Source organism: Microtus oregoni, unplaced genomic scaffold (genome assembly GCF_018167655.1).
Source record: "Microtus oregoni isolate MIOR12 unplaced genomic scaffold, Mior012 000025F_ref0000491, whole genome shotgun sequence".
Taxonomy (NCBI): domain Eukaryota; kingdom Metazoa; phylum Chordata; class Mammalia; order Rodentia; family Cricetidae; genus Microtus; species Microtus oregoni.
The window spans coordinates 21,724,905-21,751,181 of record NW_024543084.1 but is presented as its reverse complement, the minus strand read 5'-3'; the positions used below and the strand labels follow the sequence as shown (position 1 = coordinate 21,751,181).

The window sequence follows — 26,277 nt, the reverse complement described above, 5'->3', positions numbered from 1 at the left end:
CTATCCTATCCTATCCATCCTATCCTATCCTATCCTATCCTATCTATCCTATCCATCCTATCCTATCCTATCCATCCTATCCATCCTATCCTATCCTATCCTATCCATCCTATCCTATCCTATCCTATCCTATCCTATCCATCCTATCCTATCCTATCCATCCTATCCTATCCATCCTATCCTATCCTATCCTATCCTATCCATCGTATCCTATCCTATCCTATCGATCCTATCCTACCCTATCCTATCCTATCCATCCTATCCATCCTATCCTATCCTATCCTATCCTATCCTATCCTATCCATCCTATCCTATCCTATCCATCCTATCTTATCTTATCCTATCCTATCCTATCCTATCCTATCCATCCTATCCTATCCTATCCTATCCTATCCTATCCATCCTATCCTATCCATCGTATCCTTTCCATCCTATTCTATCCATCCTATCCATCCTATCATATCCTATCCTATCGATCCTATCCTACCCTATCCTATCCTATCCATCCTATCCTATCCTATCCTATCCTATCCATCCTATCCTATCCTATCCTATCCATCCTATCCTATCCTATCCATCCTATCCTATCCTATCCTATCCTATCCATCCTATCCTATCCTATCCTATCCTATCCTATCCTATCATATCCTATCCTATCCTATCCTATCCATCCTATCCTATTCTATCCATCCCATCTATCCTATCCTATCCTTTCCTATCCTATCCTATCCATCCTATCCTATCCTATCATATCCTATCCTATCCTATCCTATCCATCCTATCCTATCCTATCCATCCTATCCTATCCTATCCTATCCTATCCTATCCTATCCATCCTATCCTATCCATCCTATCCTATCCTATCCTATCCTATCCTATCCTATCCTATCCATCCTATCCTATCCATCCTATCCTATCCATCGTATCCTATCCATCCTATCCTATCCATCCTATCCATCCTATCCTATCCTATCCTATCCATCCTATCCTAATCTATCCTATCCTATCCTATCCATCCTATCCTGTCCTATCCTATCCTATCCTATCCTATCCATCCTATCCTATCCATCCTATCCTATCCATCCTATCCATCCTATCCTATCCTATCCTATCCTATCCTATCCTATCCATCCTATCCTATCCATCCTATCCATCCTATCCTATCCTGTCCATCCTATCCATCCTATCCTATCCTATCCCATCCATCCTATCCTATCCATCCTATCCTATCTTATCCTATCCTATCCATCCTATCCTATCCTATCCTATCCTATCCATCCTATCCTATCCTATCCTACCCTATCCTATCCGTCCTATCCTATCCTATCCTATCCATCCTATCCATCCTATCCTATCCTATCCTATCCATCCTATCCTATCCATCCTATCCTATCCATCCTATCCTATCCTATCCATCCTATCCTATCCTATCCTATTCATCCTATCCTATCCATCCTATCCTATCCATCCTATCCTATCCTATCCATCCTATCCTATCCATCCGATCCATCCTATCCTATCCTATCCTATTGTCCATCCTATCCTATCCATCCTATCCATCCTATCCTATCCTATCCTATCCTATGCTATCCATCCTATCCTATCCTATCCTATCCATCCTATCCTATCCATCCTATCCATCCTATCCTGTCCATCCTATCCTCCTATCCTATCCTATCCATCCTATCCTATCCATCCTATCCTATCCTATCCTATCCTATCCTATCCATCCTATCCTATCCTATCCTATCCTATCCTATCCATCCTATCCATCCTATCCTATCCTATCCATCCTACCCATCCTATCCTATCCTATCCTATCCTATCCATCCTATCCTATCCTATCCTATCCTATCCATCATATCCTATCCTATCCATCCTATCCTATCCATCCTATCCTATCCTATCCTATCCTATGCTATCCATCCTATCCTATCCTATCCTATCCATCCTATCCTATCCTATCCATCCTATCCTATCCATCCTATCCTATCCATCCTATCCTATCCTATCCTATCCATCCTATCCTATCCTATCCTATCCTATCCTATCCATCCTATCCATCCTATCCTATCCTTTCCATCCTATCCATTATATCCTATCCTATTTTATCCTATCCATCCTATCCTATCCTATCCTATCCTATCCATCCTATCCTATCCTATCCATCCTATCCTATCCATCCTATCCTATCCTATCCTATCCATCCTATCCTATCCTATCCATCCTATCCTATCCTATCCTATCCATCCTATCCTATCCTATCCTATCCTATCCATCCTATCCTATCCTATCCTATCCTACCCATCCTATCCTATCCTATCCTATCCTATCCATCCTATCCTATCCATCCTATCCTATCCTATCCATCCTATCCTATCCTATCCTATCCATCCTATCCTATCCATCCTATCCATCCTATCCTATCCATCCTATCCTATCCTATCCTATCCTATGGATCCTATCCTATCCTATCCTATCCTATCCTATCCTATCCGTCCTTTCCTATCCTATCCATCCTATCCTATCCTATCCTATCCATCCTATCCTATCCATCCTATCCATCCTATCCTATCCTATCCATCCTATCCTATCCTATCCTATCCATCCTATCCTATCCTATCCTATCTATCCTATCCTACCCTATCCTATCCTATCCATCCTATCCTATCCTATCCTATCCTATCCATCCTATCCTATCCTATCCTATCCATCCTATCCTATCCTATCCATCCTATCCTATCCTATCCTATCCTATCCATCCTATCCTATCCTATCCTATCCATCCTATCCTATCCATCGTATCCTTTCCATCCTATTCTATCCATCCTATCCTATCCTATCCTATCCATCCTATCCTATCCTATCCTATCCATCCTATCCTATCCTATCCTATCCTATCCATCATATCCTATCCTATCCATCCCATCCATCCTATCCTATCCTTTCCTATCCTATCCATCCTATCCTATCCTATCATATCCTATCCTTTCCTATCCTATCCATCCTATCCTATCCTATCCATCCTATCCTATCCTATCCTATCCTATCCTATCCATCCTATCCTATCCATCCTATCCTATCCTATCCTATCCTATCCTATCCTATCCTATCCATCCTATCCTATCCATCCTATCCTATCCATCGTATCCTATCCATCCTATCCTATCCATCCTATCCGTCCTATCCTATCCTATCCTATCCTATCCATCCTATCCTAATCTATCCTATCCTATCCTATCCATCCTATCCTATCCTATCCTATCCTATCCATCCTATCCTATCCATCGTATCCTATCTATCCTATCCATCCTATCCTATCCTATCCTATCCATCCTATCCTATCCATCCTATCCATCCTATCCTATCCTATCCATCCTATCCATCCTATCCTATCCTATCCTATCCATCCTATCCTATCCATCCTATCCTATCTTATCCTATCCTATCCATCCTATCCTATCCTATCCTATCCATCCTATCCATCCTATCCTATCCTATCCTATCCATCCTATCCTATCCTATCCTATCCTATCCATCCTATCCTATCCTATCCTATCCTATCCTATCCTATCCATCCTATCCTATCCATCCTATCCATCCTATCCTGTCCTATCCTATCCTATCCTATCCTATCCTATCCATCCTATCCTATCCTATCCATCCTATCCTATCCATCCTATCCTATCCTATCCTATCATATCCATCCTATCCTATCCATCCTATCCTATCCTATCCATCCTATCGTATCCTATCCTATCCTATCCATCCTATCCTATCCATCCTATCCTATCCTATCCATCCTATCCTATCCTATCCTATCCATCCTATCCTATCCTATCCTATCCATCCTATCCTATCCATCCTATCCATCCTATCCTATCCTATCCATCCTATCCTATCCTATCCTATCCATCCTATCCTATCCTATCCTATCGATCCTATCCTACCCTATCCTATCCTATCCTATCCATCCTATCCTATCCTATCCTATCCATCCTATCCTATCCTATCCTATCCATCCTATCCTATCCTATCCATCCTATCCTATCCTATCCTATCCATCCTATCCTATCCTATCCTATCCATCCTATCCTATCCTATCCTATCCATCCTATCCTATCCATCCTATCCTATCCTATCCTATCCATCCTATCCATCCTATCCTATCCATCCTATCCTATCCGTCCTATCCATCCTATCCTATCCTATCCTATCCATCCTATCCTATCCATCCTATCCTATCCTTTCCTATCCTATCCATCCTATCCTATCCTATCCTATCCTATCCATCCTATCCTATCCATCCTATCCATCCTATCCTATCCATCCTATCCTATCCATCCTATCCATCCTATCCTATCCTATCCTATCCTTCCTATCCTATCCATCCTATCCTATCCTATCCTATCCATCCTATCCTATCCTATCCTATCCTATCCTATCCATCCTATCCTGTCCATCCTATCCTATCCTATCCTATCCATCCTATCCTATCCTAACCATCCTATCCATCCTATCCTATCCTATCCTATCCATCCTATCCTATCCTATCCTATCCTATCCATCCTATCCTATCCATCCTATCCTATCCTATCTTATCCATCCTATCCTATCCTATCCATCCTATCCTATCCTATACTATACTATCCATCCTATCCTATCCTATCCATCCTATCCTATCCTATCCTATCCATCCTATCCTATCCATCCTATCCTATCCATCCTATCCTATCCTATCCTATCCATCCTATTTTATCCTATCCTATCCATCCTATCCTATCCTATCCTATCCTTTCCATCCTATCCTATCCTATCCATCCTATTTTATCCTATCCTATCCATCCTATCCTATCCTATCCTATCCTATCCATCCTATCCTATCCATCCTATCCTATCCTATCCATCCTATCCTATCCTATCCTATCCATCCTATCCATCCTATCTTATTCTATCCATCCTATCCTATCCTATCCTTTCCATCCTATCCTATCCTATCCATCCTATCCTATCCATCCTATCCTATCCTATCCATCCTATCCTATCCTATCCATCCTATCCTATCCTATCCATCCTATCCTATCCTATCCTATCCATCCTATCCTATCCATGCTATGCTATGCTATGCTCAGCTATGCTATGCTATGCTATACTATGCTACACTATGCTATACTACAGTATACTAAACTACACTACACTCCTCTACTCTACACTACACTATAGCCTGCTTTCTGAACTCTTGCTTGGGCTAGCTCAGTGTCCAACCCCAGGCCCCTGCTTGATCTATTCTAGTAGCTAGGGAAGAGCCCATAGTGTTCAATGGAGCTGCAAGTTTTCAGCCAGTGGTGCAGCAGGAACCAAGCTCATTCGCACAGAAAGGGCTAGTCATAGGGGTGTAGTCACAGACCTAGGCTTGAGGCGGCCTTGGCCGTCCGCTTTTGGTCAGCTAAAAGGGACCAGAGCGCCCCCTGCAGGCCGATGGTGCGGCGCGGGTCTAGGAGGGATTAGAGCACCCAGCCGCGGGCACCCACCACCCAGCCCCCCCTCTACCCAGCCCCCACCCACTGGCACAGCCGTCTACGAGAACAAGAGCCACTGCAGTGCCTCTGTGCTCAAATGACAGCGCCTTTGTCTCTGCTGAATGGGTGCGTTGCTAAGGCTTCTCGTAGCAACGGAGTCCTTTCCACCTCGGCCCCACCCTCTGGACCCCAACCCTAGTCTGATGATCCCCACTTCTCGCCCCCAGATCCTCCCAACCAGGCACTCAGGCAGCCTGGAAAGGTGCGACTAGCGGAGGTGGGGGGGGGGGGTAGGAAGGGAGTTGCTGGCTGTGTGACGCTGGGGACACACAGGTGTTCTAACGGGGTTAAAACTGAGTCTCAGGGAGACCATGAGAGGCAGGCCTGGGTGGCAGGGTCTCCCCCATGCCTCTGTTCTCAAACTCTGTCTAATCTTGGCCATCCCTGCCAGTCCTGCCCAGAGAAAGGGTCACTTTCCTTACAGGGGTTTAACGGGCATGTGTAAGGTTTTCATCCCAGCCTTTGGTGAGCTCAATAGCCAGGGGACCTCAGTTTATCCTTGGAACCCCAGACTGAATGAAGCCTACAACTGGCAGCTCCAAGTGAGAGAAGCAGCTCCAGTCCAGCCTGTCTGGTACTTCTGTCTTGGTTCCTTCCACTTCCCCGATGCCCTCTGCAACGTCTGGTAATAAACTAGGTGTTGGCGTTTTCTGCCTGTGCTGTCCAGGGTTCCTCCTGAAGTGGGATGGGTAGAGGTACAGGGCTGTCTGGGAAGAAGGAGAGACAGAAGCTGCTACTTTTGCTTTTCACCAGGATTGGTAGTTCTAGTTAGCACTTTAAAAAACATTTATTTAGTATATGCCTATGCCCGTGTGTGTGTGTGTGTGTGTGTGTGTGTGTGTGTGTGTAGGTCAGGAGACAGCTAACACAAACAAGTCACTTCTCCCCTTCCACCATTCAGGCTCTGAGCATAGAGCCCAAGTTGTTTAGCATGAGTCACCTTCTCTGCCCAGCGGTTGACCAGCTCAGCATCTGCCATGTTCCTGACCTGGCGCTGAATTTGCTCACTCTGCCTAGAGACCACCTTCATCCTGTCTGCGACACAGGTCTCAGGCCTCCCTGCTGGCATGGGCAGGGGGTGTGGGCCCCCAAACACCTAGGCAGTGTTTCCTGGAGGTAGCTGGGGCTCTCTTGGGGGTGGGTGAATGACTGTCTCACTGGAAGTCGATAAGGAGCAGTCCAGGGTGCCCACCACCGTGAAGTCACCAGCCAGGTCTTCATCTCAGAGAACAGGACCGGCTTCAGGGCCAGGGGAAGCAGAGATGTGTTGAGCTTAACATCAGGCCTGATGTTGGGAAGGCCCAAGACAGGAGCCAAAAAACAAAGGGCCCAGACTGGGACTTTGTGCTCAAAGGTTGCCAACACCATCCAGCCTGCCTCCCTGCAGAAGTGCGCATGGAGCAAGTGAGAGGGCAGGGTGAGTGAGAAACTCTCGAGTCTCAGGGAGGCACAGACCATGCCAGGGGCCTTGGTGGCTTCCTCCCTGACCCCTGTGTGGGATGCTCCTGGGACACATCTTCTGGGGATCATTGGCTCACCTACAAAAGGCCAGGTGTCCAGGCATTGCTTTCTGGGGGCCTAGGATGTGAAGGATTGTAAATGCTGTCTTTCATTTGCAGAATGGGGAAGAGCAGGCTCTCTCAGAAGACCTGTGATGCCGTCCTGTGCTAGTTTTGGGCATGACATCCACCCTGCATGTCCATGTCCCTGTCATGCCCAGAATGTCAGCTGTGGCCAGAGACATGCAGGGCTATCGACACAGAGAAAGCTGTTTCAAGGCATTGAAGGCTCTGGGTGGGAGGCCAGAGATTCACACCGAGAACACAGCAGAGCCCCTGCCATTCACTTGGGAAGAGAGGCAGAAGCCCAGGAGGATGAAAGGCTGGGCTAGTGGCCACTTCTCCTGCAGCAGGGGCCCCGCTAAGTATCAGGAGAATGCATTCTCAGTCCTGGCAGAACCCACTGCCTGTGGCTCAGGGAAGGGGAAGGAGCATGCAAGGAGGTAGAAGGGACTGGGTCCAAGGTGACACATAACCATGTGCACCCCTCCCCTCGCAGAAGGCCCATCCCCCAGTCGTAAAGGTTTGGGGAGCAGCAGACAGGACTAAGGGGCTCTTTCCAGTGCCTTCATCCTGCACCTCTCTTTCTCCCTGCGCCCTCTCTGCTCCTGGCAAGCACAGCCAGCTGACATCTCCCTCTTCCGCTTATAGCCACGCTGCTCTTTCTGCCTGGACTGCCCTTGTTTTTGTCAAGCCGCTGAATCCCTAGGCATCCTTCAAAACCCAATTTGAATGACCCCTCAGCCACGAAGCCTTCTCGTGTGAATCAAACCAATGGCTTTCTTATCTCTGCTCAATTACACAAGGGATCGCATCATATCATCTGGTTAAGACAGTCTTCTTTAAGCCTGGGCATGGCCCTGGTACAGGCACAAAGCAGGAGAGCAACATCTTTGCTGCCGCCTCACTCTTTTCATGGTTGTTTCAGAGACCCTGGGTGGACCAAGTGTGGCTCTAGATTAGTTTGGTTAAAAAGGGAGGGAAAGTGGAAGTCTGCCCAGAGGCTGGGTCCTTCCTAAACTGTGTGAATTGGCTTTGAAGAGCAGATCCAACAGGAACTGAGGTGCTGGAGCAAGAGAGGCAGGTGTTGACCTGGCTCACTGCTGCCACCTAGTGGGATGGGAGGGAGAGGACTCATCAGCAAGTGGGGTGGGGGACAGGGCAGAGAAGGTTGGAATCTGGTTCCCCACACTGTTGGAGAAAAGCTCTCCACCCCTGCTGCAGTTACTGCAAGGACAGGGAGCTGAGGGAGGGCATATGCGAGGCGTTCATGGAGTGAGTGCCCTTTCAATACGGGGTTAGAACTGGCGTGGCAGGGTGGAGCTGAGACTCCAGAAAGTCACAGCGTTTCCCAAGCCTTGTGCATGCTGGGGTCCTAGGTACCCTAGGAGGTTGGATCTAAAGCCTAGCAGTGCCTGCTCTCTCTACACCCTGGGCTCTCCAACCTATCTTCCTCCTCATCTTTAAAAGATATTTTCAATGCATATAGTATGTATTATATATATATTTTCAACATATTTAGATCATATCCACCTTCCACTGCCCAACTCCTAGGACTCCCTCCACATCCCCCTCCCAGCTTTGTCTTCCTTAATTTTTATAACCCAGTGAGTCCATTTAGTAAGGCCTGTATGCACATGGATGCAGGGCTCTCAAAAGAGCACTGGAGTATGGGTAGCCTCCCAGAGGTCACATCCCTAAAGAATCTGACTCTCCTCCAAGAAACCATTGACAGCCAATAACTCCTGAGCCAGGAGTGGAGAGTTCATGAATTCATCCCCATCCATGTTGGACCATTGACTGGCTTCATCTTGGGCAAGTCTTTGTTCGTGTGTGTGTGTGTGTGTGTGTGTGTCTATGTGTGTCTATGTGTACATGCACGCAGTGTTGACATACGTAACATAACATACAGGCCAGAGGACAACTTATGGGAGTCAGTTCCCTCTTTTTCCATGGGGATTCCAGGACTCAGGCCAGTTGGCCTGCTAAGCATGTTTACCCTCTGGGTCATTTCAATGGCTCCCCTCCCCAGAAGTTTGAGCTGAACACCACTTTGATGGCAGACAGATCACCACCCAGAACTGACCCCAGGGACAACATCTTGCTTCAGAATGCAAATTCACAAACGCTACTGGAAACTAATTGCAAAATTTATTTCAGGGCTGCAGGGGTGCTGGGCTTGTAAGGGCACTTCTTGTTTCAGGGTAGTGGGTCTTGGCCTCGGCAGGGACACACATTTCAGGGGCAGAGGTGGTGTCTGAGTCAGGATGGTGGAAGGCAGGAGACAGCCTTGTCCAGCTGGGCAGGCTAGCATAAGCTGTAAGTCTGACATGAAAGCAGGAAGGGCAAGGGAACCCCAGTCTGGAACAGAGGACAGCTTAGGCCTCTCCCCTCAGCGCCTGGCCCCGCAGAATGACTTTCAGGATGTAGAGAGGCCAGCTTCAAGAGTTATGGCAAGGGATCCAAAAGGATAGAGTCATGAGAGACTCCTCGGCACTGTCCCCATCTAAAGACTCCTGAGTCCTCCTAGGTCCCCATAACCCCCACACCCCCTGCCGGGACTCTAAGCCACTGCCGGTCTCCTGCTGTTGTCCTAGTAGAGAAGGTGGAGGGCAAGCTACAGCTCTCTCTGGAGTGAGCAGGGTACACAAAGATGAGCGGGTGCCACCTTGACTCTTGGAAAGAGATACCAGGAAAACTTTGGTGCCCTCAGTCTGTCTCGGGCTGTTTCTCTCTCACACACCTTCCAAGGACTGTCCAGCGGGAAAGGAAAAGCAAGTACCAAAGAATCTTGGTGACTGCAGCCCCGCAGGTAAGCACCAGCCCAGCCGGTAGTGACCGGGCGGGGCCAAGGCAAGACTGTTGACTCCACCAAACTCCGCCCCCCTAGGTCACAGCTGGGAAGATGGTTACAGCAAAGCCTTTTTTCAGAGAATGGATCAGAGTTAGACAGGTGGAGGGCTGGAGAGGGGTCTTTTCTTCGCCCTCTAGGGAAAACAGGCCCTACCCAATTTAGCAGACTCAGTGTACAGCTGTGGACTTCCTTCTCTTCTTCGGAGGAAGTCTGGAGACCCCTCCCCTGCCCTGCCTCCCATTACAGGAGAGAGGGAAAGAATGACCTCTGACCCAAGAGATGTCAAGGTCCACCAGGGAATCCCAAACCTCCTCCCTGGACCTGGACCTCAGATTCCAGGAAAGAAGCTGGGGGCGGGTGGAAGAAGGAGTGGTTAGAAGCCATCTCTTTGGGGCACTCTAAGTGGCAGATACGTGCCAGTGGCTGGTGAGGGCAACCTGCCCCAGGCAGACCCTGCCCATCTTTGCCCGCCATCCCAAACACACAGCTCTGGAGCTCAAGGGCAGGGGCCTAGGGGCAGGGCTCCCGGATCATCTAATGCAATGAGTCATTTGGAGGCAGTGGTATCCCTACCTACTGCCTGCTGCCAGGTGCCCAGGCTCAAGTCTGCTTGGCCTGCAGCATCTCAATGAGAAGGTTGTTGCGGGGCATCTCGTTGCCCAAATGCTTGTGGTACAGGTACTCCTTGGCCTGCATGCTCAGTGCCCTCACCTCCACCAGGCACAGTAGTAACTGCTGGAATTTGTCCCCGCAGTGCGGGTAGTGACACGAGGTGTAATCCAGCAGGGCGGCGTTGGCTTTCTCCTGGGCATCCTTCACCAAGCTGTGGTTGTTCAGGAATTTCACATCTGCAACAAGAGCAGTCTGTCACTATGCTGTTACCACAGCTGGGCTGACACTGTCACTAGGGTTACAAACACCACATTCCCAGGGGATACCAAACCCATGGTGCAGAGACTGCCATGACCTTCTCAACGGCAACCTCCCTATTTCCACCCTGTGGCCACCACACCACCACTGATGTCACTTTGATTAGTGCCCCCAGGTTTGTCCTTGTGTTTTTTGTGATTTTTTTTTCTTCCTTCTCTTTCTTTCTTTCACTATCTCCTTGGCTGGCCTGGAACTCACTATGTAGACCAGGCTGGCCTTGAACTCAGAGATCCAACTATTTTTCCCTGCCTCCCAAGTGGATTAAAGGCATGTGCCACCACCCTAGAAAATCCATTTTATCACCAGTATGGCCACCACCATCACCAACCACTGAACTGTAGCACTAGCCCCATTGTCACTGCTGCTACCACCAGGGATAGCTGACAGCCACCAAGATCAGCAGCAGCAGCGGGTGCATTGCTCTCCATTTTCTCCTCTATAAAATGGGATGCACTGGTCCCTCCAAAGATGTGAGAAAGCGCATCAAAGCCTTCCTGTGGCCATCACCGCTGGTCCCCAGCATCACTATCAACCTCACTGTCAAAAGGACCTGTCTTGGGGGTCAGGCCCATGAGTACTCTGCAAAGCCCTGCAGGGCTCTGGGGTCAGCTTCTTTGCAGCACTGTTCACGGTGAGAAAGAGGGGCATGGGTGGCTGTGTGCCAGTTACATCTGTGGAGCTGTAGAATGGGCAGATGTGGAGCACATGGCAGAGCAGAGTGGGAGGTGAAAGACAACAGAAGTTCGTAAGGCAAAGCCATCTACGTAAGTTTAAAATGACGCTGACGCGTGGCTTAGAACAGACCATGACCTGGCACACGCAGCCCTGGTTCTCTCTCTGTGCTATCAAAAACTGGAAGAGTGGGGCACGGACGGGCTGCCTAGCTCATCAGCCCTTCCCACACAGACATGCTCTGTGAGAACAATGGAGCCCCTGAAGCCGTGGTGAGACATGGAGGGTCAGCCACTGTGAGAGGGAGAGGAGCAGGTGGCTCAGTGGACCAAAAGTGACTGGGGCTGCTGTGATCAGTGCATCCTTGGGCCTTAGTCCTGGGCTAGACACAAAAGAGGTCTTTGGAGTCAGTTAGGAGTAGCCGCCCTGTGAAAAAGTGCCTGCCTATTCTGCAGAGAAGGGGGCTGGAAATGGGGTGTTTGGGCCTTTTTCCTTGCCACTCAAGCCCATCACAGCTCCCAGACTCTGTTAGCTCACGCCCTGCCTAGAGGTTTAACATCAGCCCCCAACCCTCAGAGCCTACCCTGGTCTCCCTGAGCCGTAGCTTCCCGGATGTTGGAAGATGGGTCACTCATCTGCTGTGCTCCCTTGGGGCACCCCAGTCTTTCTACTGTGGGGGAGTTGGGCCAACATGGCTCTCGGCCCTCTAATCCCTCTTAACACCCACTGCGCCAAGAAAGCTGGGGTGCCTGGCAACCGTGATCCTCAGCCGCCCCCAGCACAGCCGCTGGGGCCTGTGTTGTCCAAAGATGGATTTAGGGAAACTGGAGCTGGGCCTGAGTCGTATGGCAGTATTTGGCAGCTGACCTCCACCCCGGCTCCCATTACCCTCCAATACGTGATCCAGGGTCATTTTCTTCCTCGCCTCCCTGGAATAGCCACCAGGTCATGAACCATCTTCATGTACTTTAGGAAAAAGCTCCCTTTGGAGAGCTGCACCTAGGTCTGAGCCCTGTCCCTTCCCTGCCTCCATGCCCCTGTACAGGGAGACCTACCCAGCTCTACATAGCAATCTGCTCCCTAGTAGCCTGGCCAGCTTCAGTACACTTACAGGCAATCCTAGGAAGCCATTCCACCAAGCTGATCGAAGCAAGAGATGCCTACTGATCCCATATGCCTTTGCCTTGATCCCTTTCCCACCACCACCCGTCATCACCCCCATACTGTCCTTGGGCTAGTCTGATTGGTAGTCATAATAGGAGAAAGATGGGATCTATCTCAAAGATAACCAGAGGGAAGAGCTGAGGAGGAGGAGGAGGAGGGGCCAGGGTGCTGCTCAGATGGTGGGGAAGGAAGGGACGGGGACACCAGGGCCGAGGCCTTCTTGGCTTTACCAGGATTTACTGTTCTCAGCAACAGCATCAGGGACTCAGGATGGCAGTGGAGTAGAAGGGGGAGGGTGCAGAACAAGGGCGGCTTCAGCGACAGCCTCTCTACCAGAGGGCCTCTGGTCTCTCAGGTCCCACAAATGAAGACCTCCATACCCTTAGACCTAACTTCTCCATCACCAAGAAACCACTTCCCATACCCCCAGTTCCCAGCTTGTCACGGAGAGATGGAATATAGTCACATACCACTGAGTGTGGTACCTTTGCCCCTCAGACCCAGGAACAGCAGTCCCACAACCTGGACACTCAGCTCTGCAGCCAGAGGCCCCTTCCGAACCTTAGTTTCTCTCTTCTATAAGATGGGGCAGGTCAGGACCAAGATCCTCACTGAGCTCCAGCCTGAGGCTTGAGCCTGCAGACTACATCCCTGGAGGCGGAGGTGAGCGGGAGATGGCACCCCACCCTGGGAGTAGCCGCTAGCTCCATGAGCTGGAGCCCCCCAGGATCTCAGAAAAGCCCCCTTTTCACGGTTTAATTGAATATTTGAATAATCCTTTCATTCCAGCAAGGCATAAAGAATGTTGTCCCAATAGCAGTGACTCAGGCAGGCGCCCCCGCACACAATGGCCCCTCGAGTGGCACTGCTATTCAGTCCGTCTTTTGTTGGCTTGGAGCAGTGGGTAAATTGCAAACGCTTAAGGGAATGCTGCCGTGCGCCTCAATGGGAATCAGGAAATCGAATGTTAGGTCAATCCATTAAGCTTCGATTAAGTCCTCGGTGGAACAATGCCGGCCAGGCCCATCTTCATAAACACTGCGATTGCCAGGAGAGAGGCACTAATTTTAATTAAGCCTCCTTACCTGCCTCTGAGCTACCCGAGATGCTATTTAGATGCCAAATGGCACCCTTCTGCAGAGACAGGCGAGAAGGAGGCGTGTAGAGGGGGACGGGGTGGGTGAGTGGGTGGGTAACAGTCACTGCCTTAGGTTCAGGCTGCCAAACCCAGTGCAGTGATGCTGAGGGTTCCACAAGCAGGCTGACTGGAAGTTCAGCCCTGCCTTGAGTCCCAGTCTCCTTGAAAGCTCAGCTCTGATGGGGAGTCCTGTGTTTAAGATCACCCAGGTACAGGTGTTGCCTGCTGCAAGGCTCTGGGCTGTTCGCCTACCATCTGACCCCAGGCTTCTGCTAGAAGGACCCCACCTTGTATGGTGAATGCAGATGTGAGGTGGTTGTGTTATTTCCAGAATGGGAGCCATCCCATCGGAAGGCCACGCAATAACCATGGCCACGCACAGTTCAGCCCCTATGCATCCTGACCTCATCACTACCCTTTCCTCTCCCATAACTTCCAATAGACTGATCCTTCTGTTTGTTTCACCAGGACTCTCCTATTCACACTGCAAGGTTCAGCTCAGATGGATCCACCTCATCCTGCATCCAGACCAAGCAGAGTTGCCCTAACTCTGCTCACCTCTCCCAACATGGAATCTCATGGATCCTGTGATCCAGTTTGCCTCTGTCACACTCGTTCTAGGCTCCAGGAAGTTAAGGTTCCAGGATCACTGCCTCGACACCCCCATCCTCACCCAACTTCAGACCCACTAAACTCAACCACCATGGCCAGACCCGAGTCCCCGTGCCCAGAGACAAGAAAACCATGTGATAAAAACCGAGCCCTGGTTTGTTCGTTCACTTTGCTCTCTGGCTCATTTGTTTATGGCCTTAATAAGGATGATTAATAAGACCATCAGCGCACACTTCCAAGGGCCAAGACTGTGGTAGAACTGTCTCATTATCCTTGCAGCACGTCAAGAACACTTACAGCTGTCATTTCACACAGGGAGAAACAGAGGCTCAGAGGGCGAACGACTTGCTCAATACACAAAGCCAAAGAGACCAGAATTAGAATCCAGGCAGCCAAGCCCTTCCACAGGCTTTTCCTGCCCTCCCCACCGTAGCCCTGATCTCTCCAGGTTATAAGAGGTAAAGTTAGCTTGTGGGGGAAGGCTGAGAAGCTTACAGGGCTGGGAGGAGGAGCCTGAAGTCACCTCAAAGGAAGCCAAAGTCTCTCTGGACCTAGTACCTTTGGTTATTCGGGAAAGGGGAAGGCGGGTCCCTCTTAAGGGAGCAGTATGCATGGCTGAAGCTCTGACTGTACTGATAGCTCCTCTCTGCCCAGCACCCTCCCAAGCCTGATCAGGGCCCCTAGCCACGTGGTCATGGCAAGTAGCCCAACTCTACCTGAACACTGGGCTTCCTTACAAGTTCCCTTCTTCCCTCTACTTCCAAACACTTCCTATTCCCCAGGAGCATCATTGCCAAACTGCCGCAAAGACATGTCTCCATTTTGTCCAGTTTCGATCCCATAGCTGGTCCCTGCTGAAGAACCCTCTTCCCAAGTCATCCGCTAAGGCTCTTCCAGGCTTTCCGCAGCAGGACTCAGGTTCTCTGAGGCACACCCTCCTAGTTGCTAGATCTCGCTGCTATGCATTCCACCCTTCATAAGCCACTTGCTGTTTCCCTAACAGGAGCTGGCTCTGGGAGCAGCAGTTGGGGTCTTTCCCATTTGCTGTGCTGCCCCCAGACCCTGGCACCAGGCAGATGTTCAGCAGGTGTCTGTAGAACAGGTGAAGGGGACCTAGTAGTTCTCAGAGTTAGGGAAAGTAGGGACCCCAGGATGGGAGCCAGGCAAGAGAGTCCTGAAGGCAGCAGACATTAAAGTGTCCTGGGTGCACGGAGCAGAAGGGTCCTCACCCCACAAAAGACAAACGCTAGACTCCCTGCCCCACAGGAAGCAGCCAGGTCCTAACTGTGCACCTTATGCCACTTACTGAAGGAGGAGCCTCATCCCTTGGGCTTTCTGAACACAGTGGCCCCCAGTGTCTTTGGCACCCTCTACTGCAGAAGCCACTCACCGAGGCTGAAGAGGATGAGGAACTTGAGACAGACGAACTCCTGGCGGTCCAACTGCAGCGCATGCAGCTGTAGCACTAGTTCCTGTGCCCGCAGCACCAGGCTGTGAAGCAGGGAGCCAGCCTGCACCGCCACTGTGCTCAGCTCCACCTGCACCGGCAGAGGGTGGGTCAGGGAGGGGGCAGAGGTGAAAGGGCATGGGGCAGAAGGCTCTGATCAGGGACTTGGCTTAAGCACTGAGCCTCAGGCCTACCACGCTGAAGGCCATTTTGCCAGCTTTGTTTCACCTGTTGGCCTAAGCTGAGCACCTTTGGTGGCAGTGGAGCAGGCACCAGGCAGCAGGAACACTGGAGAGCTGAAGGATACTTCATTCACAAAGGGCTGCCGCCAGCCCAGTTGTGAGAACTGTTCTTGTACAGCTAACTGGGGCAGGGGAGGGGGCAGCGGGGTGGTTCTACCTGAGTGATCACCAGATAGGTCCCAGTCTATTACCACAGCGCTCTCTCTTTCTCTCTCCCTCTGTCTCCACACACACACACACACACACACACACACACGCTGAGGCTATGGCACTCATGTCTGCACACCCACGCCCACTCCTGCCCTTCACCATTCACAACAATGCAGACACACCTGCACATGTACTCAAGCTTACACAGTGGCAGGAAGTCATGGACACCCACACATCTCTGTATGTGCAGAGTCACACAATCAGACATAGGTGTGTGGGTACACTCAGGACGTCCTCACTCATATCCCAGATCTTGTATTTGCGTTTCTGTCACCCAGAGTCACCACTGGAGACTAGTGTTCCCATTCCTGCTCCAAAGGCCTGAGACCTGGGTGGTGAGAAACCAGGTTGAGGATACAGGTCCTGAGGGGCAGAGGTAGGGAAGCAGGGCCAGTCTGCATTTCATTACAACATCCACTGCGCCCACTATTCAGCCTGTGTCCCCTCTTCTGTCTCCAGTCTTCTTTCTCCCACTCACTCCCTGTGTCTCCTCTCCCATTTGCGGGCTGTCTTCTTTAAAGGTGTCTCCAGACCCAGCCCTTTGGGCTCCTTCACCTACACCCACTAGCAACCCCAATGTCCCTCCTGTGGGGGTTCAGGAACTCTCAAGCCTTCTCCATGCCCTCCCACCCCCACCATGGTATATTTTCTATTTAAAAGGTGCCAAATTCTGACTGATCTCTCGCCTTTCACCCTCTCTTTCATTCATTCGTGATTTGTTTACTCGCGTGTTCATCGTTTATGAGAATGGAGAGCCCACAAGTCTTGCCTGATCACCAGCAACCCCATCTCACACTCCCCACCCCACAAGTCCCTGGCAGTACTCTGAATCCTTCTCAGAGTCCTCGATCCTATTGCTTCTACATGTGGGAGTGCAGACTGCCACCCATCCCTCCGGCACCAGCTAACAGACTCTGCCTTATCTGGGGAGATCCAATCCCCCTGTGATGTCCTAGAAGGGCCTCCCCTGGCCATCCCACACTCTGGATCCTCAAAGGTTCCAGAACACAGAGAGGTCTGGCCAGTGTATGTCCCCAAATTTGGAATTCAGGGTGTGCATAGTCAGCTTGGAGAGGTCTGGGACCATGCAGTGCTGGGGATTGGAACAGTTCAGTCACCTCCTGCCCAGTGACCAGCAGGATGCTGTCCTCCTTGCCGTACTGGACCTGGCGGTAGATGTGGTCCAACACCAGCAGCTCACTCCAGCAGTTCTGCAGCAGTGTCATCTGGTCAGCCACCTGCAGGGGAGAGCCACGCACAAGTCCAGCTGGGGCCTGGCCTTCAGGCCCTTCGGAGTCTTAGATGGGGTCCAAGGAGGGCATCTTTCAGGTCCCAGCTCTGTCTCTCACAAGCTCTGTGACTTACACATGTCCCAGGGTCTTTCTGGGCCTTCATTTTCAAAATGGCTCAGTGATTCAAGTGTGTGGAGATGACGGGTCCCATATCGCACACCCAGTAAACCTCAGAGATCAAGGTCTAATACTGCGAAGACCAGCCCTCGTCCCTTGTGCTGTTGGCCTGGGGAGGACCTGTGGCCACAGCTACCCTAAAAAGGACCTTGGGGGAGCTGCAGAGGTGTCTAGGCTGCTGGGGAAGGAAGAAGGGCTGCCTGGCTCATGGCCACCTCCGCAGTCCACAGCAATAACCAAACAATGACCAAGGTGGATCCTAACCATCAGGGTGTATTGGGCCTTGGGCTCGGAAGAGGACAGCTCCTGTTGAGTGTCCCCCAACTCTGGGGGTAGCTGTATCCTCCCATGGAAAGGGCAGATGTCCCTGACAGGAGCAAGTCCTGCTTAGAACCGTGGCAAGTGGCAGCCAGGGACATGTCATCATCCTCTTATACCCCCCCCCTGCATACCCAGCTGCATACCTCCCTACCCTTACCTCCCCATCCTCACTTCCACTCACCTCCTTTTCCCCACCCAGCCCAAAGCCTTTCTTTTTAAAATAATCCTTTTACATTGTGTGTGTGTGTGTGTGTGTGTGTGCGCCACAGTACATGCCAAAATCAGAGGACACCTTGTGGATGTTGGTTCTCTTCTTCTGCCATGTGGGTTTCCCAGCCCTCCCGGACCACGCATGACAATGGCTACTAACCCTGACTACATCAGTCTTGCTGGGTGACTTTCAGCCCTGTTTGCAGTTATCACTCGTTTTACAGAGAGAAGGAACTGAGCACTGAACTTAGCCAAGTTACCTAAAGTTGCCCAGTTGAGTGTAGCTCCAGGTCCACTCTCTCTACCGCCAGGATAGAAACAACTTTCCCTTGCCGCCCTGTCCACCCAGGGCTTCAGAGTCTCCTGTAGACTGGTTCCCTGAAGCCCTTCTCAGCCCCTCTTTCTCACCACCTTTTGGAACTGGGTTGGCAGCAATCCATGCCTGTCTTCCCTGGTACTTGGGCGTGTGCAAGGGCAGGACTGGTGTCCTCCACATCTCAGGCATCAGTGAGAGGTGGATGAAAGTGCACATGACCCATAAAACATTCATCTCTACCTCAAACCAGACCCAAGGAGAGATGACTAGACATAAGAACTAGCCCTGTCCTCTGGGATAGCAGCCTTTCCCTCTTCTGTGGGCCTCCACGGGCAGATGGGGAGAAAGGAGAAGGCGGATGTGCTGGCTAGTTCTATGTCAACTTGACACAGTCATCCAGAGGAGGGAGTCTCAAGTGGGGAAACGCCTCCATAGGCAGGCTCATAGAGAATTTTCTTAATTAGTGATTGATGTGGGGGGAACCCACCACCATTGTAAGCTGGTGGTCCTGGGTTCTATAAGAAAATAGACTAAGCAAGCCGTGATGAGCAAGCCAGTAAGCAGCTCCCCTCCATGTTCTCCACATCAGCTCCTGACTCCAGGTTCCTATCCAGTTTGAGTTCCTACCTTGGCTTCCTGTAGTGAACTGTGAATCAGGATACATTAGCAAATAAACCCTTTCATCTCTAAATTGTTTTTGGTTATGGTGTTTTATCACAGCAATAGTAACCCTAAGAGAGGGTCAAAAAGAAAGAGTAGCCCGACAGTCATGCAGACTCCTCAGGACCCTGTCAGCTCACTACGGCCCCAACACGCAGTGCAGGAGACCTGTATGAGGGACCTGTTTCTGTCAATCCTTACCATCTCCTTTATGTCAAGAACCCAGGCCATTGTTTGTGTTGAGCCCATCACTGTCAGAACAGAGAGCCAGCCTCTGCGGGCTGCTCCCCATCATCAGACAGGACCATGTAGGTGATACCGGGTAGGGAGATCTTGGAAGATCCTAGAAGACCTTGAGAACTGCTAGGTGCCTGGGTGGCAGCAAAGTAAACAGAGGCCCATGTGGGTGACCCAGAAGGAGTCCAGGCAGGGCTGGGATGCTCCACCCCCATCTCACCAAAGGAGCAGATACCCTTGTGCCCAGATGGAAGGAAGAAGTGGGGCAGGAGAAATGATAAAGAGGAGCGTTAGGAGATAAGCAGACTGAGCCTTGGCAGAAGGCAGAGGGGTCACAGTGACCTGGGTACCCAGCTCTGGAGCACACTCTGCCCAGACCTCAGGCCTGGGGCTGGGTGGCCCAGCATGTGGAGGCTGGTCGGCCCTGGGCTGCGATGTGGGCACTATGCTGAGTTCTCCAAATCTGAATTTTAGCCCTTTACCTGGCTGTGCACTTCCCTCAGCCCTCTTTTCCTGATCTGTGACTGGAGAGGGCACCTCCCTCTTCTGCATATCTTCATTGCATAGAAGATCTGTATCAGCCCCAAAGGTTCTGAAGAGCATGCTAGGCTCCATCTTTTCCTTGGCCAAGCAAATTTTCCTGCCATTCCTATGCCCACCTCTTCCTGTGGGTGGGGATATGTACACATAGACATCCAATTTCAACACTCACGGCAACTGTCAGCCCCCTCCACAAGAAATCAATGTGTAAGCAAGCATGTCTCTCAAGCCAAAGATCCGGTTTCCACTTCCTCTTACCACCTTGGGAACAAGGTCATCTGCAGTTCTGGTTTGGGGTCCCTGGCCAGCCTGGCCCATCTGTTGGGCCCTCCTCTGGCCCACCACAAATCTTTGAGCCTTGACACTGCAGTCTACCTCCAGGAAGGGTATTGATGGCACTGCATTGACCTCTCCCTCAGCAGCCTCTCTGGAGCCCCTGGGGTCTGATCAGTCTGGCAGGCAAGGCCAACAAGCTCAGTAATTCTTCAGGGTCTGACATGCCATGGCTGGCCATGGCACACTGCTGGCTGAGCAATTGTTTATCATCCCAGTACTGACAGTCTTACTGTGTCTCAATAAACCATCTATCTGAGCGATTATCTGCTGCCAATGGGGCTCCCTGGGGGAAGCAGCGTGGAACACTGAGGGGAACAGATGTCAAGATGAGCTGCTATCCCCTCCTCCAGTCTGCCCTTCACGGTGACCATGCAGAGTACCTGGTGAAGGCAAGTCTACCATGCTTCAGGTAAGACGTTGGTATACTACCAGGGCCAAAGTGTGCACCCTTCATGCTACAAAGGGGCAGACCAGAAAGGGAGGGGCCAACTCCACTGATGGGACTTCCTGTGTACTGAGCCACATGTCAAATTCTTTACCTGTTCTAGCTTACCTGGCCTTTACAAGCCTCTAGAGAAATATTAAGCCCTTCCCACCTTACAAATAAGAAAACGGACCAGAAGAGCAGACTTACATGCTAAGTCCTCCAGGCTGGGTGCCCTGACCTGTCTCTGAGCATCTCTGGAGATCTTTGAAGCCCTCAGATGCAGCAGCACTTTCCCACTGATCTGATCTCCAGGACCCACAGTCCATACATCCCCTCTAGCTTCCTGGTCCAGGTCATTCTCCTGTCTCAGGAGTCACCCAGGCTCAGTGCCACAGAGTTCCTCTCCCATCACCTAAGATGCATCCTGCATGGAGACAGAAAGCGGCTAATGTGTCACGGCGAGAAGCACCTCACTGGGCGTCCTTGGCTTTTCTGACCTGCATGCCTGGGTTCTGCGTCACAGACCCGGCAGCCTGGGGAACCATGGCTCAAGAGGGGCTGCAAGGGCTGGGTTTGGGCTTCTTTCTCTGCAAGGCCCCTCACAAACAGTGCTGATGGTGGCTAGGATTCCTGGGCTCCTTCACAGGTTCTGGGAAGGGGAAGCAGGAAGATTTGGGCCACAGAGAAGCCAAAAGCAGGAAAAAACACTCAGCAAGACTGGGACAAAAGCCCTTCCCATCCTGCGTGACCTGGACCCCCTACACCAGGAAGGCAGCCAGAGGAAGTGCCCCGCCTCTGGATCCAGAGTCCTGGAAAGCTGGGAATGCTCAGCTCCTCTTACTCTCTGTGCAGGGGATGTCTGCAGTGTCTAGGGGTGGGGGTGTCATCTTCCAGAGCACTCAGCCATGAATACAGGACAGGTGGGAGGACTCATTATCTGACCTATGTTCATCTCCTACATCAGTTGGCCTAGAAGAGCCAGCAAGAGAAGTCACCCAAGACAGGGACATGGCATGTCCTTGGCCATGGCAGGCCCTCCACAGTGAAAATGAGAGCCATGGTCATCAGTTCCTAACTCCCAGGGTCCTCTGGGTTAAATAAACCTTGGGGTGCCCCTATAGGGCTCAGAATGCTCATGCTTCCTCTTATTCCCCTCCATGCCAGCCAGGCAGTGCCCCGTCCATCTGGCCACATGCCCAGAGGAAGCCCAGGCAGAGTGGCGTCAGCACTGACGGTCGCTCAAGGCTGCAGTGGCTCCAACAGGGAGGGCAGTGGCCCTGCTGTTTATAGCTAGCCTTAGAACAACCAGGGGGGCTTGACCTAAGAGGGTCAGGCTTGAGTTGTACCCACACCAGCAGCAATGAGGCTTGGTCAAGATTCTGTAGTCTTGGAGGTGGTGAACATAAGAAGTCAGCTCTCAGGCCTTAGGGTCTTCACAAGACCAGATGAATGCCTGGGAAGTTCCTCCTATGTCTAGCCTCTGCTCCTCCTGCTATGTCTCCACTTTCGTTAGTGTCATGTGCACTAACTCTAGCTAAAAAGGCAGTGCAAGGAAGGGATTTTCTATCTAGTTGTTCTGCATTTGCACGTTTGTGCATGCACACACATGCGTGTGCACACACCCTCTCTATCACAGGGACAGCGGTTCCTTCACTTCAGCCCACAAACACCCAAAGTCATAGACTTAGAGCCTCATTTATGACAGTTGAGGGTGGCAGGGATCGGTGTGCTTTCTGAATGAACGAGAGGATAGGATGGCTGGACCTACTTCTGGCACAGGCTGGCAATTCGGGGGACAAGACAAGTGTTTTGAGGGAGCTCAGGGTCTCCTGTAGGAACCCGAACTGGGAGAGAAGCAAAGGCTTGAGGAACATGGAGGTACCAAAAGACCTCAAGTCACAGAGGGGACGTAGGAGAGACAGGGAGAGGGATGGGCAGGGGGCAGTGGGCTCCAGGAAGCTGCAATGGCTCCTGTGATAGTACCTCTCCAGACACTGCCTGAAGCCATTGGGTAGAACTGTCCATCCAAAGGGCAGCCGAGGGGAGTGGCTGGAGCCAGGGCCAGGGGTCTGTGGGGAGTACCTACCTCCAGCTCCTTGAACACCATACACCTTCGTGCCCAGTCGACAATGGAGATGAAGGTCTGGTCAGCCATCCTGCAGAGGAGGCTGAAGTGCGCTGGCTGGTCAGAGTGACTTTTGCTTGGCTCCTGCAGGCAGCCCACTATGCGGGCACGCACCTGGTCCTCCTCTGGCTCTAGCTGCAGCAGCTGCAGTATGAGCTCGGGTACGTTGGGCCCTCCTGAGAAGGGCTCTAGATAGCTGTAGGGTGGCCCTGGCTGCTGAGGGGGGCTGGCATAGGGCTCTGGATACTCAGATTTGATGGTGCGGTTAGAGAAGGCAGGATAGAGGTAGCCAGCCAGAGGCCCATGGGTACCAGGCACAGCCATGGGCAGAGCTGGGGCTCCAAAATCACCCAGTGGCCCAGTGGGTGGGCCAGAGACCAAGGCCTTGGGCTCAGGGGCATGCAGGCCAGGGGGTAGCATGTAGTCCGGAGGGGGAGGGGGTGGCGGGGGCACCCCCATCGGGGGTCCAGTCTCCAGCTTGAAGCCATTGGCCCGAATCTGTGCTTTCTTCTGCTGCTTCAAGGCTCGGTCCCTCTTGTACATGGGCCCAAACTTGTTCCGACCGCCCCTCATTCGATCAGCACGCACAGCTGTGAGCAAGAGCAGTCAGTCGGCTTCCACCTTCCCAACTACTTCTCACAGATTTTTCCCGAAAGGATATATCTGTGTCTCTGTCACACACACACACACACACACACACACACACACACACACGCCGTTCTTCACCTCCACTCAATGACCTCCTCTGCCCACAGGTGAGAGCCATAACCTTAGCTTGGCATTCCAGGCCTTTCTCCACCTCCTTATCTTTCTCCCCTCCTCCCTACTCCTTTGTTCCTCCACTTAACATACTTTCTCACCCACCTTGCCCTCAATTATTGGTTCCCTCTGCCTGGAACCCTTTTCTGACTCCCACATCTCCTGTCTTATAGCATAACCCAGTGGCCAGGTTGCCACCTCCAGGAAGTCCAAGAGTTCCTGCAAGCAGAACCTCCTGTCCTGTCCCATAGTATACCTCAGGCTGAGAGCACCTGGGGCTCAGCTCTGGGCTCATGGGCCCAGCCTAGGGCCTGGCAGGGAAATGTGAGGAAAAAGGGCCCTAGTCTGCTTTGCTCACCACGGGGGCCCAGCTACTTGCTGGAGCCTCCTTAGTTCTGTCTAGCTCCTGGTACAAGATGATGGGGCTTCCCCCGCTGCCTTCTACTCTGGAGCCTAGTTCAGTGTTGGAGAAAGGGACCTATTTTGCTGACCAGATGTTTTTATTCTGGCCAAGAATGTGTCACCGGCCAGACTTAACAGGTGCATCTCTGCAGCTTGAGTGTGGCTCCAACCCCTGCTCAGACAGGACCCCACCCAAGCTCTGAGGGAAGGGAGAAAGTTGGAGAGAGGGGTGGTATTTCACAGAACTCAGGGCTTGGGAGCCTGCCCGACACAGACCTTCTTGCAGGGAGGCGGCCATTCTGCTTTGCTCCCTCAGGCTGCCCCAGAGGCTTCTGCCACCCACGATCGCTAGCTCTCTGCCCACTCAGGACCTGGAGGTAGGCATGGTGGTTCCAGGCACAGGACAGGGTCCCTCCTTCAATCTGAGTCCTTCTCTAGGTCCCACAGCTCTCCCAGCCTTTGCAGCCTTTCCTGCAAAAACTTTAGCCAACAGCTGCTCTCTGGGCGCTCAGCCCGACTGGGGCCAGCGGGGTAGAAGCTAGGACTGTCCACTCTCTGAGCCTGAGTCTCTCCTGATGGACCATTGCTGTCCTCTCTGGAGCAGAGATAGGGAACAGGGGTAGGGAAGAGGCAAAGATAGGCCACTGTCCCCCTCCCCTCCCCAACCTTCTCAGAGCTGCACTAAGAATGCATGGGAAGGAATCTCAATTCCTGCGAAACTTAAATGCCTGGACAGATAGACAGATGCACAGGGTGGCCAGTGATGGACAAATAGCAGCAGAGAGTGTGATAATAACGACAATCACAGCTATCCTGCCGAGTATTTGCCCTCAAGCAGGCAACTCCAGCTTTTTGTAAACCCCCAGTCTTCCCACCGACACAGGGCAGGCATTACTTTTTAACTCATTATTCAGATAAGGGCATCTGCAACTCAGAGAGGTTAAGGTATTTGCTCAGGGTCCCCAGCCTACAATTGAATAAGCTGGAATTTGAATATTCAAGTTATTGAGACCTTCGACTCTGGCTAGTGTGGAGATATATAGGGTGGCCCCTCACAAAGTGGGTCTGTTGGGGCTCTGCTCTGTCCTAGGCTCACTCCCTAGTGAGGGAGGAGGAGGGAGTACTGGGTCTCAGTATGCTATCCTTTACTGGTAATCACCGTGCCTCAGACTCCTCATTCCTGGGATTGCAGGCTGGCCCACCGTGCGGGAAGTCTTTTGATATTTCGGAACTGAGCCCAGGCAGGTTCTGCCTGGGAGGGCTCTTCTGGCGCTTGTCTTCCCTGCAGAGCTGGGGCCCTAACGTCACACCAAGGGGCCAGTCACCTGGATCCAGAAACTATGCCGCTTTCCCTTCAGCCCCTCTCCCAGGCCCGCCCGCAACTCCCTGGGGCGGTCAGCTGTCAGGGGTCCCGGGTGTGCAGAACGCGCACCTTCCAGGCGCATGCCCACCGTCAGACACTTCTGGAAGCGGCAGAAGGGACAGCGCTTACGCTGCGTCTTGTCGATTTTGCAGCTCTGACTCTCGGTGCACGTGTAATGCTTGTTGTTCTGGACTGTGCGTTTGAAGAAGCCCTGTGCGAGAGGAAGGGAGTGAACGCCAGGTCCCGACCCTCGGTCACTGTCCGCACCCCTGGTACCTGCAGCTTAACCCTTCCCTGCTCGCGCTCACCTTACAGCTCTCACACGTGAGCAGCCCGTAGTGATAGCCCGACACCTTGTCACCACACACCGGACACAGCTCGTCCAGGTCCTCGTCATACGAATAGTCCATGCCCGCGGCGTCCGCCTGTGGAAAGAGGAGCGGATCAGCACGGGCCGACGGCAACTGGCCTGGGGCTGCCCTGGTCTGTGCGCCTGGGAGGGCCCACAGCACCGGTGTGGTGCGGGGGTTTTCGAGCCGCGTCCCCGCGCCGCAGCTCAGCCACCCGCCGCGCTCCAGAGCTGCTTCCACGCCGCCTCTGCCGCACCCGATCCGAGACTCTCTGATTCGATGCGTTTCCATTCTGATTCGTTTGTCTGAAAACAAAACCCCGATTCTGAGAAAATCAGATAGGTTCGGGCGCGGGGAAGACGGACGACAAGCAATCAGGGTGAAGTGGGGCGTGCAACTGGAGTGGTCTGGGGGC

At 52.0% G+C, this 26,277-nt stretch overlaps 1 protein-coding gene across 1 annotated transcript; it reads right to left on the bottom strand.

Annotated features, from left to right (window-relative positions):
• Positions 1 to 10,592: 10,592 nt before the first annotated feature.
• Positions 10,593 to 25,922, bottom strand: Nr5a1 (nuclear receptor subfamily 5 group A member 1). Its single transcript, XM_041675156.1, has 6 exons — positions 25,821 to 25,922; positions 25,582 to 25,723; positions 22,950 to 23,578; positions 17,526 to 17,645; positions 15,899 to 16,046; positions 10,593 to 10,840 (listed from the first exon to the last, which is right to left on the bottom strand). Exons 1-6 carry the CDS (start codon positions 25,920 to 25,922, stop codon positions 10,593 to 10,595), a joined length of 1,389 nt encoding a protein of 462 aa, XP_041531090.1.
• Between the last annotated feature and the right edge of the window lie 355 nt (positions 25,923 to 26,277).

Excerpts from the sequence above, each read along its gene's own strand:
- Nr5a1 (XM_041675156.1), bottom strand. The coding sequence starts at position 25,922 with ATGGACTATTCGTATGACGAGGACCTGGACGAGCTGTGTCCGGTGTGT. Across the intron at positions 25,724-25,820 it reads TCACGTGTGAGAGCTGTAAG|GGCTTCTTCAAACGCACAGT; the intron begins GTGAGCGCGAGC and ends CCTCTCGCACAG. Across the intron at positions 17,646-22,949 it reads TGGTGTTCAAGGAGCTGGAG|GTGGCTGACCAGATGACACT; the intron begins GTAGGTACTCCC and ends TCTCCCCTGCAG.